This window comes from Meriones unguiculatus, chromosome 8 (assembly GCF_030254825.1).
Source record: "Meriones unguiculatus strain TT.TT164.6M chromosome 8, Bangor_MerUng_6.1, whole genome shotgun sequence".
NCBI lineage: Eukaryota > Metazoa > Chordata > Mammalia > Rodentia > Muridae > Meriones > Meriones unguiculatus.
Window position 1 is genome coordinate 71654678 of NC_083356.1, and position 14497 is coordinate 71669174.

General features: G+C 48.2%; 1 protein-coding gene across 1 annotated transcript in view; it reads right to left on the reverse strand.

Annotated features, from left to right (window-relative positions):
- Positions 1-14497, reverse strand: part of Cfap77 (cilia and flagella associated protein 77) — a 124108-nt gene extending 109611 nt beyond the window's left edge. The window contains exon 1 of the mRNA XM_021632316.2: positions 14081-14497. Coding sequence (XP_021487991.1) covers positions 14081-14275 — 195 coding nt within the window. The 5' untranslated portion in view covers positions 14276-14497. The remainder of the gene's footprint in view (positions 1-14080) is intronic.

Here is a 14497-nt window from a genome sequence, read left to right on the forward strand (position 1 = left end):
ATTAAGATTTTACAGGACTGTTCCCAGGAAATAAAGTTCAGCGATACACTCTCTCAGTGAGTCTGTCCACAATGTAGCTCATTGCACTGAAAGATAGTTTCATTTCCCAACTCAAAAGCTCTATGAAGAATCTGCCTTTCCAAGTGAACACTGTATACGCAACTTGTCACAATCCTTTCTCCTGACACAAATAAAGGATAACATTGGGTGGCAAGCATGTAAAACAGCTCTGACAAGGGAGACAAAGAAACATGCAGATTTTGATTCTGGTTTAGAAGCTGAGGGGAGGAGGGGTCCTCGGCAGAATGCCTGGCCAGCCCGAGGAAGTTCCAGGTAGCAACAGAACCAGCCACTTTCATGTAAGACTTTTCAATGGTATAATGACCCCGCTTCTAATTAGCCAAAACATGACAAAAATCTCAACTTTTACAGCAATAAAAGCTGCCAGGGAAAAGATCGCCCAAATGACAAGGCTCTTCATTCAGAAGTTTGCAGGTGCACGGGTGGCTGTAATTATGAGTTCTAATGCAGTGGGAGATTATTCTGAGTGTATTTAAAAATAAACAAGGTAAAGAGTCACCCTTTCACTAGATTTGTGCTCATCTCATGTCAATGACTTCCCCCTATTAAAATTGTTGATTGAAGGCTGTTATCTGTTTATCATTCCCAAATTACATTTTTGTTCTCTTAGAGGCTGTAGCAGGAAGAAAGAAAGAAAGAAAGAAAGAAAGAAAGAAAGAAAGAAAGAAAGAAAGAAAGAAAGATCACATTCGGTATCTAGTTAGTAACAAGAAAAGACTCCTAAAACTGCGATTTCAGAGGGAAAAAAAAACCCACAAGCAAGAACCCCAGATTGTACCTCCGAGTCCCCAAAGGCATCACGCTTCTTTGTTCTGCTAAGAAAAATTAACCTCAATCTCAGCTCAGGGTCCCCAGGTTGATTACCATAGTCATTTAAATACTGTAATCTCATTTTCATCCTGAGGATGGGGGAGGGGGAGCACTGAGAAGGGATTGGGGAGCGAAGCTGTAGAGAGAGAGAGAGCCAGGGAGGGGAGAAGCCGGAATAAATTTATCCGACAAAGGGATCGTGCCTTTCCGCGCACAGAACCTATTTCGGATCCTTCCACTTGATTGGAAAAGTTGATGAAGTTTAAATGAAGCAGAATTAGAACCTCAGGCTGCCGAGTATTGACGGGGGAGCTTCGCAAGAATGTGCAATTCAATAGCCTGGGTCTTGGAGGAAGACAAGGGAGAGGCCTAAATGGTATAATCTTCAATCGCATCGAACATCCACACTGACAAGGCAGGGTAATGAGTTAGGCCAGATCAGGCCTGTTGGTTAAAGAAATTAATCCCTCCCGCTGCCCAGAGACAGGCTTTGATGCCTATTGTGTGGCCCGGCCCAGTCTATCTAAATGGAAACTAACCGAGGAGGGCCAGCGCCCTCTTTTCATTGCTGGGACTAATCTGATAACAATTTGCTTTCTCTGATTACGGAGGTAGAGAGAAGGGACCCTGTGTGTGAGAAGAGAAGCAGGGCACCTTCCCTTTGAAAGGGTGAGGCCATCCCAGAGGCCTGAAGAGAGCTGTTGCTGGACACACCCAGCTCCGGCCCAGCCTGCAGAAACACTCCAGGTAACCTCCAGGTAACCTCCAGGCCCAGGTTTCCATGGGAAACCAAAAAGCCATGCCAGGTTTTGGTGATGTTGAGTTTCCTCTTCAAATATCAGTGGTGTCACTGCCAGTGCAGCCTCTGAAGGCCATCCCAACCTGATGGGATGTCCTAATGTCCTTTGCCCAGGCGACTGCCCTCTGGTGCCTTTGTTTCCTTCCCAGGATGTCCATGCTCATGAAACCCAGCTTCTCCTCTTGTCTGGTCATATTTCTTATGGAAAAGGAGCTTCCTCTTCTTCTCAGCCACCTACTAGTCCCTTCTGGAGAGGCCCAGGGTACAGGCCTTCTCCCTCTTCCTCTCTCTTGAATCTAAGCCATACCTCAGCCCCACAGTTACACCCCTATGCAGTGGCCTCAGCAGTCTTCATGAGCTAGGACTGCCCAGCCAGAACCAATGCTTCTGAGAGCAGAAAAGTCCTCCACAGTTGAGGCTGCCTCCTAAACAGATCCAGGCCTTGATAAAGTGGATGGACCTGCTGCATCCCTCTGTCCCATCAGGACGAGGGCATCTCCTTAGGTACCGGGCAGTGACACACGGAACTAGACAAGCTGTAAGCTCATTCTAGCTACAAATGCCAACCCTGTCATTTGCTCTCTGTGTGACCTTGGGGATGTTTGCTTTTCTAAGCTCAAAATATAGACACCTTGGAGCTGAGATGATGGATATGAAAGAGACAGTAGTGAGGGCCATTGTGCAGCTCAGGGGTAGAGCACTTCCCTAACAGGGGAACACTCACATGTGTAAAGGAGGGAAGGCCATGAGTTTGGGTACGTTTGGATGGGAAACAAATAAGACAGTAGTATACAGCCACCTAGGTGAGAGATACCAGGATTCTGTTGGAACACTCTACCTTTGATGGCAGTATGTACGCATGTGTGTGTGTGTGTGTGTGTGTGTGTGTGTGTGTGTGTGTGTCAAAGTCAGAAGACTTGAGGGAATCAGTCCTCTCTTTCTACCACGAGGGACCTAGGGATCAAACTCAGGCCTTCAGATTTGGTGGCAAGTGCCTTTACCCACTGCACCATCTCAACAGCCCTTGGTGGTACCCCTCAAAGTCTTAACAAGCATGGCAGAGAAGAAAGATGGAAAAAGGGAAGGGAGGGAAGGAGGAAATGACTTGACATTTGAGAGGCTCTTGATAAATGGCAGCCATTGCTGTCACTAAATTCTTCTGATTTGGTTTGTACATTGGTTGGGGCCTGGTGCTTTGAGTCCCCACTTTGGCTTGAAGCCTGGCTCCTCTGGCTGACCTTAGGCAAGTTGCAAAGTCTCAGCTTCCCATTTGTAAAATGGGAACTTAAGACCACCACATTTCATGACTATTGCAAAGGCCCAAGGGACATGATGTGTCAGAAGGGCCCTTTGGCTCAGCATGGAGCATTCTAGCAGCAGTAGCTGCTGTTAGCAGATCAAACAGGTCTCCAGCCAAGAGCTCAAGGCTTTGTGATCAGCCTCTTCTTCAAATTCCCACTCTGGAAAATGCCAACCCAGGAGCATCTTACTACAAGGGCTGCTGAAGAAAGCATGGGGGCTCTCAGGAACATGGGACAGGCACTTGCTTTCCTTTTGTTAGAAGAGTCTTTTTTTTTATCGCTTTAAAATTATATTTGTTTTTTTTTAATTTTATTTTTTTCTTATCAGTTACATTTTATTAACTATGTCAGAAGAGTCTTAGAAGATTTACCTAAGCCTCTGAATTCATGTCCACTGGATTCTTCCAGAGTGGGCAAACTCTTCAGTGACAGTTTATAAAGCTTTGGGAGCAACCACAGCGCTCAGCCCCTCCTGAAGCTTCCCTCACACAGCTGATGACATTCAGAGCATTCAGAGTCATGCTTGCTGACCTTACAGAGGTAAACAAAACAAAGGTTCTGACCCTAAGCCATCAGTGAGGCACATATCCTGCCATCATCTAGCTCCCAACATCTGGCCACAAGAGAGATCAGGATGCAATCAACACAACCACCTCAACAGTCACACAGTGACCCACAAGTGTGCATGCCCCTGTCTGTCATTAGTTGCTCAGTCCCCCTCAGTGCAGGTACAAGGCACAGTGGCTGCAGCTGTTGCTGATTTCTGGCTCTTAGGCCTTTGGATTCTGCATCCTTTATTCCTTTGCTTTGAGCTCTATGAGTCTTTCCAGGCATGGACTACCTGTGCAGTCTTGTATTAGCCTTTCCTGTCCCCATGCTGGCCACCCTGCTCTCCTTCTCCAGGGCTCCAAACCTGCTTGCACAAAACTTCTTATTTTGCCCGGAGTGATCTCCCCTTGCCAGCCACCAAACACAATACAGACGCTCCACAATTCTCGGGTCAGGCTGGGCTTACTGTCTGTTCTCTAGGGCCTTATGAACTGTCTGCTGCAGGGACAAAGGCTAGCTTGTTCCATGAAGTGCCCTGGTGGACAGGCAGCTAGGCACAGACGTGAGGCGTGACGTTATAACATCTGGCAAATGGCTGAGCATGCAAAGTTAGCCTGGGGCTCAGGGTGGCTGTCAGGGGAGGAGGAATTCAGTGTGCAGGAAATCAGACAGAAGGACAGTGAGGGGAGGCCACGAGCTCATCACTGTGGTCCCAGGGCCAGGCACACATAATTCAGGGGAAATGTGTGACACTTGGTTAATGAATGAGTGAACGAATAAATGAATGACGCATAGCCAGGAGAGGACCGAAGGACTCTCAAGTGTAGTTATTTGGTGCAGCCTCTACCTTACCACATCACACATACACCCCCCTCTCCTGAAACACAAAATTGACTTACCCAGTGATTAATGAAGCACAGGCTTGAGGCTCACTCACTAGCACAGAGGGCCTTTTCCAAACTAGTTCTCGTTTTGTATTCTGTCAGTGTGACCCAGTGTACAGAGAGCTGGCTCGGCATGCACAACACCCTGAGTTCAATCCCCGCTCAAATAAAACGAAGCTTTGCAGCACACACCTGTAATCCAGCACTCAAGAGGTGAGGCAAGAGAATCAGGAATTCAATGCCATCCTTGACTACATAGTGAGTTCAAGACCAGTCTTGACTGCATGAGACCATCTCAAAAGGAAAATTTTTAAGCAGGATCCCAAAACTGCCTAAGCTTCAGAATCTACTTTTGTTCTCACCTCTTTAGCTCCTTGCACACACCTTATAATTGTCCTGAAAGACCTTGTCTTCCCTACCTGCTGCTCAAAGCCCTGAGCAGAGACCCCTGTCCTGACCGCCCTACTGTATCCTCTAGGCCTTTGCCGTTGCGTCCTGTCTGTCTTCTGCCTACTGGGCTATGAGCTCCACGCGAGCAGCGCCCAGATCCTGTACCCAGTCCTGCCCCAGATGCATAAGGCTCACTCAGAAAGGAAATGTTGGCTAAAGTGGCAGGTGAATAAATTCGCCATTTTCTACGCTTCTTTCGCAGCACTCACAGAACTAGAGCGGCAGTCCCATCTTCAAGCTGGGGACAACTGCACAAGTCTGACTACCTTTGTCCAGGCTAGACTCTCTCCATGTACCCCTCTCTCCCATCCATACCTCTGAAGTCCAACTCACTTGACGGCCCCATTCCAACTATACAATCCTTTCTACTCCTGCCTCAACTTCTGAATATGGAGCCTTGACCTCCCTCTCCTCTCCTTCCACCCTTAATAATTTGGTTACAATCTTTGAAGACTGGAGATTTCCCAGTCAAGACCATCAGAATGACGGACACAATCCTTAAACTCCTTGTGTTTCCAAGCCAGGCCTCCACAAAGTAGGGCCTTAGACATTTGCTCACTGACTGTTAAGTTCATTAGCAATTTCAAATACCTACCACAAGAAAACCAAACCACAGCAAAAACGGACATCTGTTGTTGCTTGGTTTGGTTTATTTTTGCAGTGCTAGGAGTGGAACCCAGGGCCTTGCAAGCTAAGCAAGTGTTCAGACTTTGAGCTATACCTCAGCCTTTAGCTTCTGTGTTCTTAAAAGACCTACTAGGAGGCAGGGGGGAAATAGAAACACAATTCTACAAAATTCAAACAGTGGCATCTTAAGGTGCTGTCAGGGCCTAATTCATTCTGGTCCACTAAAACCTAATTCATTCTGGTTCACTAAAATGAACAGATGAAGCTACTGGCAAACTTTTCTAGTCACTCACCAGTGAGGGAATGCCATAGCCTCTCTCCATGCTTTTTGGGCATCCCAACTTCGTGACAGGCTGTGACATCCCAGCATCAGCAAACTGGAACTTTTTCCTCTAGTGTGGTGGTCCAATTTGGATGCCTACCGTTAGGTACAAATGACCAGCCACCTGGCAGCAGTGTGACCATCAATACCTTGAAATCAAAGAGCTTCTTAGGGTGTGCTCCTAATCTCTCAGACAGAACACAAAGAAACTTAGTTTGCAGGCTTCTGAGTTCACTGGCCTCCCGGATATGTATTGTTTGGGTCCTATAAAAGATCAAAACTCCCTCTTTTGGGGTCATTACGTATTTTCTGCAATCCTTTTGACAGACCCTTCTCCCTTCTGAGTGTTTTCTGTGCTGACCTTTGGGCTCGCTGACCCCTTTCTGTTTCTTGACCCGCCCCTGATGTGCCTTTAAATTATTGGGCAGACCATTACAGCTGTTTTCCTTATAAATCTCATGCCTGCTTCCCTGAAATGTGGTATTTAGGACCACAATGAAAGCGTGAGGTCTGCCATTGGGTGCTGGCATACTACGAGCTTAATTTTTCTACACTGCCTCATCCATCCTATATTCTAAATCGTAGCTTAGTTCATGCAGAGTGAAATAGGATCCTGGAAGTTGGCAGGGCAGAGACTCGAAGCTCACACACCGGTCAGTGATTGCTCAACAAAGCAGTATCCCTACTAATTAGTTTCCTTAATGAGTTATTGAGCCACACTATAAGATGGCTGAATTTTTTTTTTTTTTTCTTAAATTACAATGTGGGCAGGGATTGAGGCAGACAAGCGGCAGACAAAAGCATCACTAAGGGGAAGAAAACAGATTAAAGGGAGGAATTTAAAATAACATAGACCTTCAGGGAGGAGAGGCAGAAGCCAGCAATGAGAGAAGCAGTTCAGACCAACTGTTCCATCTCTGTGAGTTTACGTTAGATTGTGTGAGCGATGAACAAACCCTCCTTTTATGTATGGCTTCTAGCCCAAGCTCTCTCAGCCTCAAACTGTTGACATTTGGAAACTGAGTCCTTCTTGCAGGTGGGAAGGGCTGCAGGAAGGAATTATGACAAACTTAGCAGCATCCGTGATGTCTGACCACTAAGGTGGGGTCCGGCAGCACCTCTTCCCCGGCTTCACTAACCAAAAAAATGTCTCCAGAAGTAAGTTCCCTGGAGTCCATTGATCTCCAAAGTAAGCATCACTGAGTAAAACTGGGCCTCAGTTATGGTCCATCGATGTCAAATTCATCTTTTCTATGATGTAGCATCCTGTTTCAGCCAGTCTTCAGTAGAACCTCAACACATGGGTAAGGTACGTCCCAGCAGTGGTTTTCATCAGGCGTAAGCGGGTGTACTGTCAGCTCTAGGGTGTTAGGGTGAGAAAGACGGACTGAGTGACAGCGTTGCTCAGTTACAGTGACAAGCATAAGCCCTTGGCAAGCGTGTTTCAGCGTAAGTTCCCTATGTTTAGACTCAACCTTATTTTTAGATTTAAAAAAAAAAAAGTACCTGTGTGTAGCTGTGTGTGCTTCTGTGTACCACATGTGTGCAGGTGCCTGAGGAGGTCAGAACAGTGAGTTAGATCACTGGGAGCTAAAGCTACAGGTGGTTGTAAGCCACCCGAAATGGATGCTGGGAACTGAACCTTGGTCCTCTGTGAGCTCCCAGTGGATGCTCTTAACCACTGAGCATCTCTCCAGGCTTTAACCCTTACCTAACATCAACAGCTGAAAACACAAGGATTACTTGAAGGAATATAAGTATTCTTGATCAGGAGCATAGAAAACCAAAACATTTGCTTTTAAAGTTCCCTCTGGGAACACCTAAGGCTAGCCATGGCCTGGTGAGCCCGTGGAATCCTCATGACTCTCCCATGACCAGGTACCAACTCTGGTCTCTTCACTGACGGAAGAAACTGAGTCTCAGAGATAAGACCACCCCACCCCGGAGGCAAGGGTTTAGAATAAGCAAGTGGCAGTGGCAGAAGTCACTAGCAGGGTCTGTTGGCTCCAGAACCATTCTGCTGGCCTTTCTCTCCATGAGGGAGCTGAAGTTTCATATCTGCCCAGCCAAGTGGGCATTGTCTGAATGGTCCTCATTTGCACTGATGGAAGAACTTGAAAAAGAAACCAGGCAGCTTTTGCATTTAAACTTGAATTATAACCAGTGGCCACCAATTGCTTGGAAGGATAGTTTCCTTGATATTTGCTTGTTTACAGCAGAGTCCTCACAGTTACCGTATTTGGTAAACCTGCCAGAGGCTGCACATTTGAAGGGCCGTGCTCCCCTTGGTTTTGCCTCATGAGGCAGGAGAGTCCAGCAGGCCCACTTCAGAGTTTAACAGGTCCAGGAATCAAGGCCTAGGGCAAAATCCTGTGGCACTTTCCTGCAAGAAGGGAAAGTCTTAGGGGGCGGTGGTGGCACACACTGTTAATCCCGGCACTCAATGGCAGAGGCAGGCCGATCTCTGTGAGTTGGAGGCCAGCCTCGTCTACAAAAAGAGTTCCAGAACAGCCAGGGCCGTTTAATGGAGAAACTCTGTTTCTAAAAACAAAAACAAACAAAAGAATGGAAAGTCTCAGATTGGGAAAGGCCCAGTCTTCCATAACTGAGACACATTTGTAAGTATCCCCCAGGAATGCAACACTCCAGAACAACAAAGCACAGCTAGCATGTTAGGGAGCCCACCTCAGCAGTTCACATAGGACATTTAATACCTGTTTTCTTCTCAAGCTTTTAAAATAAAAATGCTTCAGTGACTGATCAGTTCCTACTTATTTGGTGGTCCTGGGGATGGAGTAGAGATTCAGCTCTACACCCCTAGTCTAGATGTATTTTTAAAAACAGAATCAGCCCTTTATGAGATCTCCAAAGACTCTGGAAACCCCAGAATGGTTTGAAAGCTCCTGCAATAGCAAATGGGTTTTGAGGCCTGAGAGATGGACTCTGAAACCATGATAACCTGCGTTCTGTCCCTAGAACCCACACAGGGGAGAGAACCGACTCCTGAAGGGTGTCCTCTGATCACCACATAAATAATAAAGACTGTATAGTCGGGGCTATACAGCAATCAACACTCAGGCCCAGAATGTCCTGAAAGCTTAGGGAATGACCTCTAAATCATCCGGAGGTCTGAGTTCTTCCTGAAAGAACAGCCTTCTTTCCCTTCAAGCCCCAGCAGTGTTCTGAGGGTCACGTGATCAGATGTAGGAAGAACCCAGTTCTGAGGTCCTGTCTCCATTCATGTGCTAAGAGATGAAGGAGGAAGGAGGCTCTACAGCTAGGCCAGGGCAGCTGCCGTGACAAGCCAGTGGAGTGGGCAGCTTTTCTCTTTGGAATGGCCACAGTGCTTCATCCGTTACTCTGTGACGGATAAGGCTTGGCATCAGTCATCCAGAAGGAGGCTTTGATTTAAAAGAAGGAAGGGAAAAACCATGTTTGGTTTTTGTTTCTTTTTCTTTTTCTTTTTTTAAGCTAGACACGGTGGCTCTCAATTGTAATCCCACTTCTTGGGAGGTGAAAACAGGTGAGTCCCTGAGGTTCCCTGGCCAGCCAGCCTAGCCTATTTGATGAGTTCCAGGCTAGTGAGATCCTGTCTCGAAAAACAAGGTGGATGGCTTCAGAGAAACAACATCTGAGGTTGATCTCTGACCTCTACACATACACACAGAAACATGAACACAGCTGTGCACAAACATACATACACATACACTTGCACACACACAAGAAGAATGAGGAGGAGGAGGGCGGAGGGAGAGGAGAGGGGCAAGGGAGAGGGAGGAGAAAGGGGGGAGGATGAGAGGGAGAGAATGCATAGGAGGGAGGAGGAGAAGGGGAAAAGAGGGAGGAGGAGTGGAAGAAACTGAGAGAACGAGGATAGATAAACCCACAACAGTGCATCCGACCCAGACTGTAGCACAAGGATGGTTTTTAATTCCTCTCTAACATTTCATTTCCTCCTATTACACTGTAATTGAATGTAAAGGACCTGAGCCATCACAGCCATACTCTCTTTGGCAGATAAACCACACACAATATTTTCCCACCACGTAATGAAAACATTGGTATCTTTGTGCAATCCGGCTTTGGACAGCCTGCCTTCTTAATGCCCACCCTGTCTCTGGGTTTATGTTCGCCAGCATTAATATTTATTAGAGGCGTTAGGCTATTAGTGGGCCTGGTGTGCTTGCCTGGCTTTGTAGAGCATCCAATTTGAACACACTTGCTTGGGATAAACACTTCCTCGTGCTGGTAATGACAACAACTCAGTGCAGCGCTGAGTCTTATAAACTGGAACTTGAGTGAACAGCGCCTGGTGCTGGGACTCTAAGGAAGGGTGGAGTCACTTTCCACAGAGGGCTGGCTGCTCCAGTCTTTTCACCCTTGACGTGGACCTACGTAGGCACCCTCTCCCCAACACTGAGTGCTCTGGGCTTGTAGTTCACTGGAAAGCTCAGAGGAGGTGGCCTGTGACATTGTCTGACTTCTTTTGTATGTGTTCCTGTGTTTTTGAGTCTGTGTGGATGTCCGTGTCTGCCTGTATGCCTGTATGTATGATACTGTGTGTGCCTGTGTATCTCTATGTGTGTGTCTCATCTCTCCAGCAAAACACCAAACAGTCGAGTCCCTATGGGCAGAGGCTGAGTTGTGAACTTGTTTCTATGCCCCCAGCCCCAGCTTAGGATAGCCCTAGGCACTCAGGAAGTTCTTTCTTGACTGTTGTCAAGTCCAAGAAAGTATCGCTCACTTCTGCAAGGCTGATGAGTAGAATGATACTGGGATCAGAGTCATTTGTGAACACGTCCGACTGCCTGTTATACAGGGTGCGGCAAACCCGGGTTGCCCTTGGTTAATTAGTCATGGCTCGTGGCCAAAGCAGCATGAGGCTCTAAGTCAGGAGACCGGAGCCTCCTCCCACTTCCGGTAACGGGTCACAGGGGCACCCCAGGATGAGTGTCTTCCCTGGCTGCAAGTCTCCCTAAGCCTCCCAAAAGGAGATACATTTGATGTCGGCAAACTTCCTTCTAGCCTCAAATGCTTGATTCTATGACTTTATTTTACAAATGTACGCTCCTCTTATTTGTGACATAAACCCCACAGGAACAAAAAAACAAAGTCAGTAATAAATTATGAAAAAAATCAGGTGCCCTGATCATTTGTACTTTCTGAGGGTGCTGGAGTCAATCAATCCCACCCCTGTACGGCAGCCTGCCTCTCCGGGGCGACAGAAGACTCAAAGCTGTCAGTGGAGCAAACTGTGCAGTGTCTCCCCGTAATTGTATTGACAGGGTATCAGCCAAGTCGCTGTGGTGGGAAGGGTATATTCTGACAGGTTTTGTGAGGGAGCCTCGAAGGCTACTGTGGCAGGATTGTACGCTGAGTCTCCAGATTCTCGGGAAACAAGACTCAAGCAGGGTGAGGCGGGGTTCTTTCTCAGTTTAATTTTACGCTTCCCGGAGAGTCACACTGGAAGGAAAGCTGGCTGGCTTCACATCACTAGGCAATAGAGAAGCCCTTGCCAGTGAAAACTGTTTACGTTACTTCTGTGGTTGCATAAAACACTATCTTGATGCAATTAATAGCCATTAAGGAAACAGTTGACTTGGGTTTCAGCAAGGTGACCCGTTGGTGACTGGTTGGTGAGTGTTTATAGGTAAAACACCTGTCTGCTTGCAGATATGAGGTTTTCCCTTTTTCTCTGGTTGGTGTGGCATCTGGAAGACATTTTTTAACAACTGATGCAAATACGTTCTGATAAATTCCATGGGTTTTGGAAAATACTGGGGTTGGGTTTGTTCAGTGTCTGCATTTGAAGTGAAAACTAAAAAAAAAGAAGAAACAGACAGACAAATGCTAAACCTACCCAAGCGGGGAAAGAATGTGGGTGCCAGCCTCCCCCTGTGGTGGAATAAGTATTTCCAGGGTGCTGTAGTCCTCTCATAGAAATGTGCTTCTTCTGGCTCAGACAAAGCTAAAATACACTTCAGTTCCCATTATTTCCTAAAGACACCCACAGGCAAGAACACTCACGGGATGAGGAAGCATTCACCCCAACAGTGAGGCCAGCAAAACTGCCAACCCCCTTAAAGGGGGTCAAGTTCAATTAAAATGACAGAAATACATTTTTTAAAAAATGTTCTCAAACCCTAACTACTTTCAATATCTCCATTTTCTTTAAAGCCCAAACCTCAAATATTCCAGAATTCAAACCTTCTTTATGTAGAGAAAGCTGGGCAGGGAATCAGTGGCCTGGCTTTTAAGTCAGCTCAGCCAGAACCTCAAGTCAAAAGCCTTGCAGACATTTCCCCATGCACTGGCTGATACGAAGTTCCTGCAACAGGAAGAGGCCCAGCTTCCTTCTCACATTCTCTGTGCGCCGACTTTTGGGAAGGCTGGGTTTTGATGGAAGATCTTACAGGAAGGGGTAGATACTGAATGTGGACATCATCCTGACTGCTAGCTGCCCTGCAAACACCAGGGACAGCTGGAGGGAAAGACTGCCCCCTGCTGCCACTTGAGAGCATCCAGGCTTTGTCACCAAAGACCCAGGACCAGGATCACCTGAAAACAGAACCCCATTGGTGGTCAACCATCACCTGTACTTCTAAAGAACTGATCATTCCTAAACTCCAACTCCAGAAACAAGGATGGGATTCATCCTGGAGACTGTTCAGTTAGTGGCACCTACAGGCCAAATGCTGCCCTTGATACAGCCAGGAGGAGAAGCAAAGGGGGGAAAGGGAGGGTATTTCACACATTATACTTACAAGCATTTTAGTTTATACATCTAAACAAACGCTAAACATATAGTGAAACAATATACATAAAACACAAATTTGTGCCACACATATACACACGTGTAAGGCACTTGCAGGCCTTTATTTGTTTACATGTGTCACCTGGACTGAACATTACACAAGAGTTATCTGTGATGTGGTTCTATAATCCCCTTCGTCTCATGTTTGAGCGGGACGGAGCCGCACACTAGTGATGCCTGGGTAAAACAACGTCCCAACACCGGAGCAGCCGTTAACAGGCAGTTCTCCTTGGCCTAAGACAGTAAGTCCCAACTGTCTGTCCCATGTGCTTGCTGAGATCAGCACTCCAAGAAGCAAGCAAGACCTGTTCCACTGTGGAGACCCCTCAGAGGGGCTGCTGCTAGGCTTCACAGTACCTAACTTCTGACCTCCTAGTGACGTTAATTAGCCCAGAAAGGTCCAGGAGGGTCAGTGTTTTCCCATAAGCCAAGCAATGGAGCTGGAGCCAGTTCTATACAGCCAAGAAAACCCAGGTTCTCCCTGGCAGTGGTGAGGTATGCCTTTAATCCCAGCAATTAGGAAGGAAGAAAGGAAGGAAGGAAGGAAGGAAGGAGGGAGGGAGGGAGAGAGGAAGGGAAGGAAGGAAGGGAAGGAAAAAAGAAAGACAGAAAGCCTAGGTTCCCTTCATGAATGAAGGGAAGAGGGAAGTTGGGGGGAGGGAGAGAAAAGAATGAAAAAAGGAAGGGGAGGGAGGGCGAAAGGAAGGAAAGGAAGGAAGAGCGGGAGGGAGGGAGGGAAGGAAGGAAGGGCGGGAGGGAGAGAAGGAAGGAAGGATCAAACACCTAATCAGTGCCTAAGGTCAGAGAAATCGTGACTGCTGAATCCATCTATGCGCCCATCGCCCTCCCCACCCCAACCTGGGAAACCAAGACCATTTTTAGAAGCACACTGCCCTCTAGCGGCGCAAGATAAATTTGCTCCACCAAACTTCAACTCTGACTTTTTCCTTTCTCCCCGCGCGAAAAGAGGTAGAGCCACCGCCACTGTAGTTTTTAGCCAGCCCTGGAAATAGGCTAAAGCACGGAGGGCCCGCACTGAGAGGGAAGGCCATCTGGCTACAAACACTGCTTACACCTGAGCACGACCAGGCCTCCTAGAGGGTTGTGATGAGAGCCCCGAGCACCTGCTTGCTGCTCAGTAGACCAGAGGTGCTAGAGGAGGTGGGTCTTAGGGTGGCAAGGGCAGGGATGGGGTTCTTCGAGCCCCGCAGAGATTGCCCTGTCCATAGTCTCTCCCAGTCACTCCCGCTAATGGGTGCCATTTGGGGACGCTGAGGTTCAGGGACTGGCTGCGACTGCAGAGGGTCCAGGCCCGTCCCTGCCAGAGCTGGTTTCCGACACTGCACCAGAACCCTGTGGGGCCTGAGGCCAGAGAGCTCAGCAACTGGAACCCAGCGGCAGCGTCCGTGCCCGCGGAGGGAACGAGCGCGCCCGGGCGCTCACCTTGACGATGAGCGGGTTTTGAAACATGGAGTCACGCACGACCCCCAGCCTCTCGTTCTCCATGCCCGGACGGATGTCGGCCACCGCCAGCGGCCGTCGGGGCGGCGGGCAGATCTGGCTGACCGTGCGGTGCACAGGCTGCTTCTTCTTCTTCCATCGCGAGGGGTCTTGCCGGGTTTTCCCCAAACCAGGCATCCTGGGGCGCTCCGGGATCAGACCCTGGCTGCAAGCCCACAGAGTTCTGCCCTGTCTGAGGACCCCAGCCCCACGCGCGCGCGCTCCGGGCTGCACCACAAGGACCCTGGGGTGCACCCCGCGGCCAGGCAGGCTCGGAAGGGGAGCGCGGCCACCTGCGGAGCCCCCGTCGAGCGCTTAAACCCCGCCAGTTTTTCGGAGGGATTTGAGCGTCTCACTGCA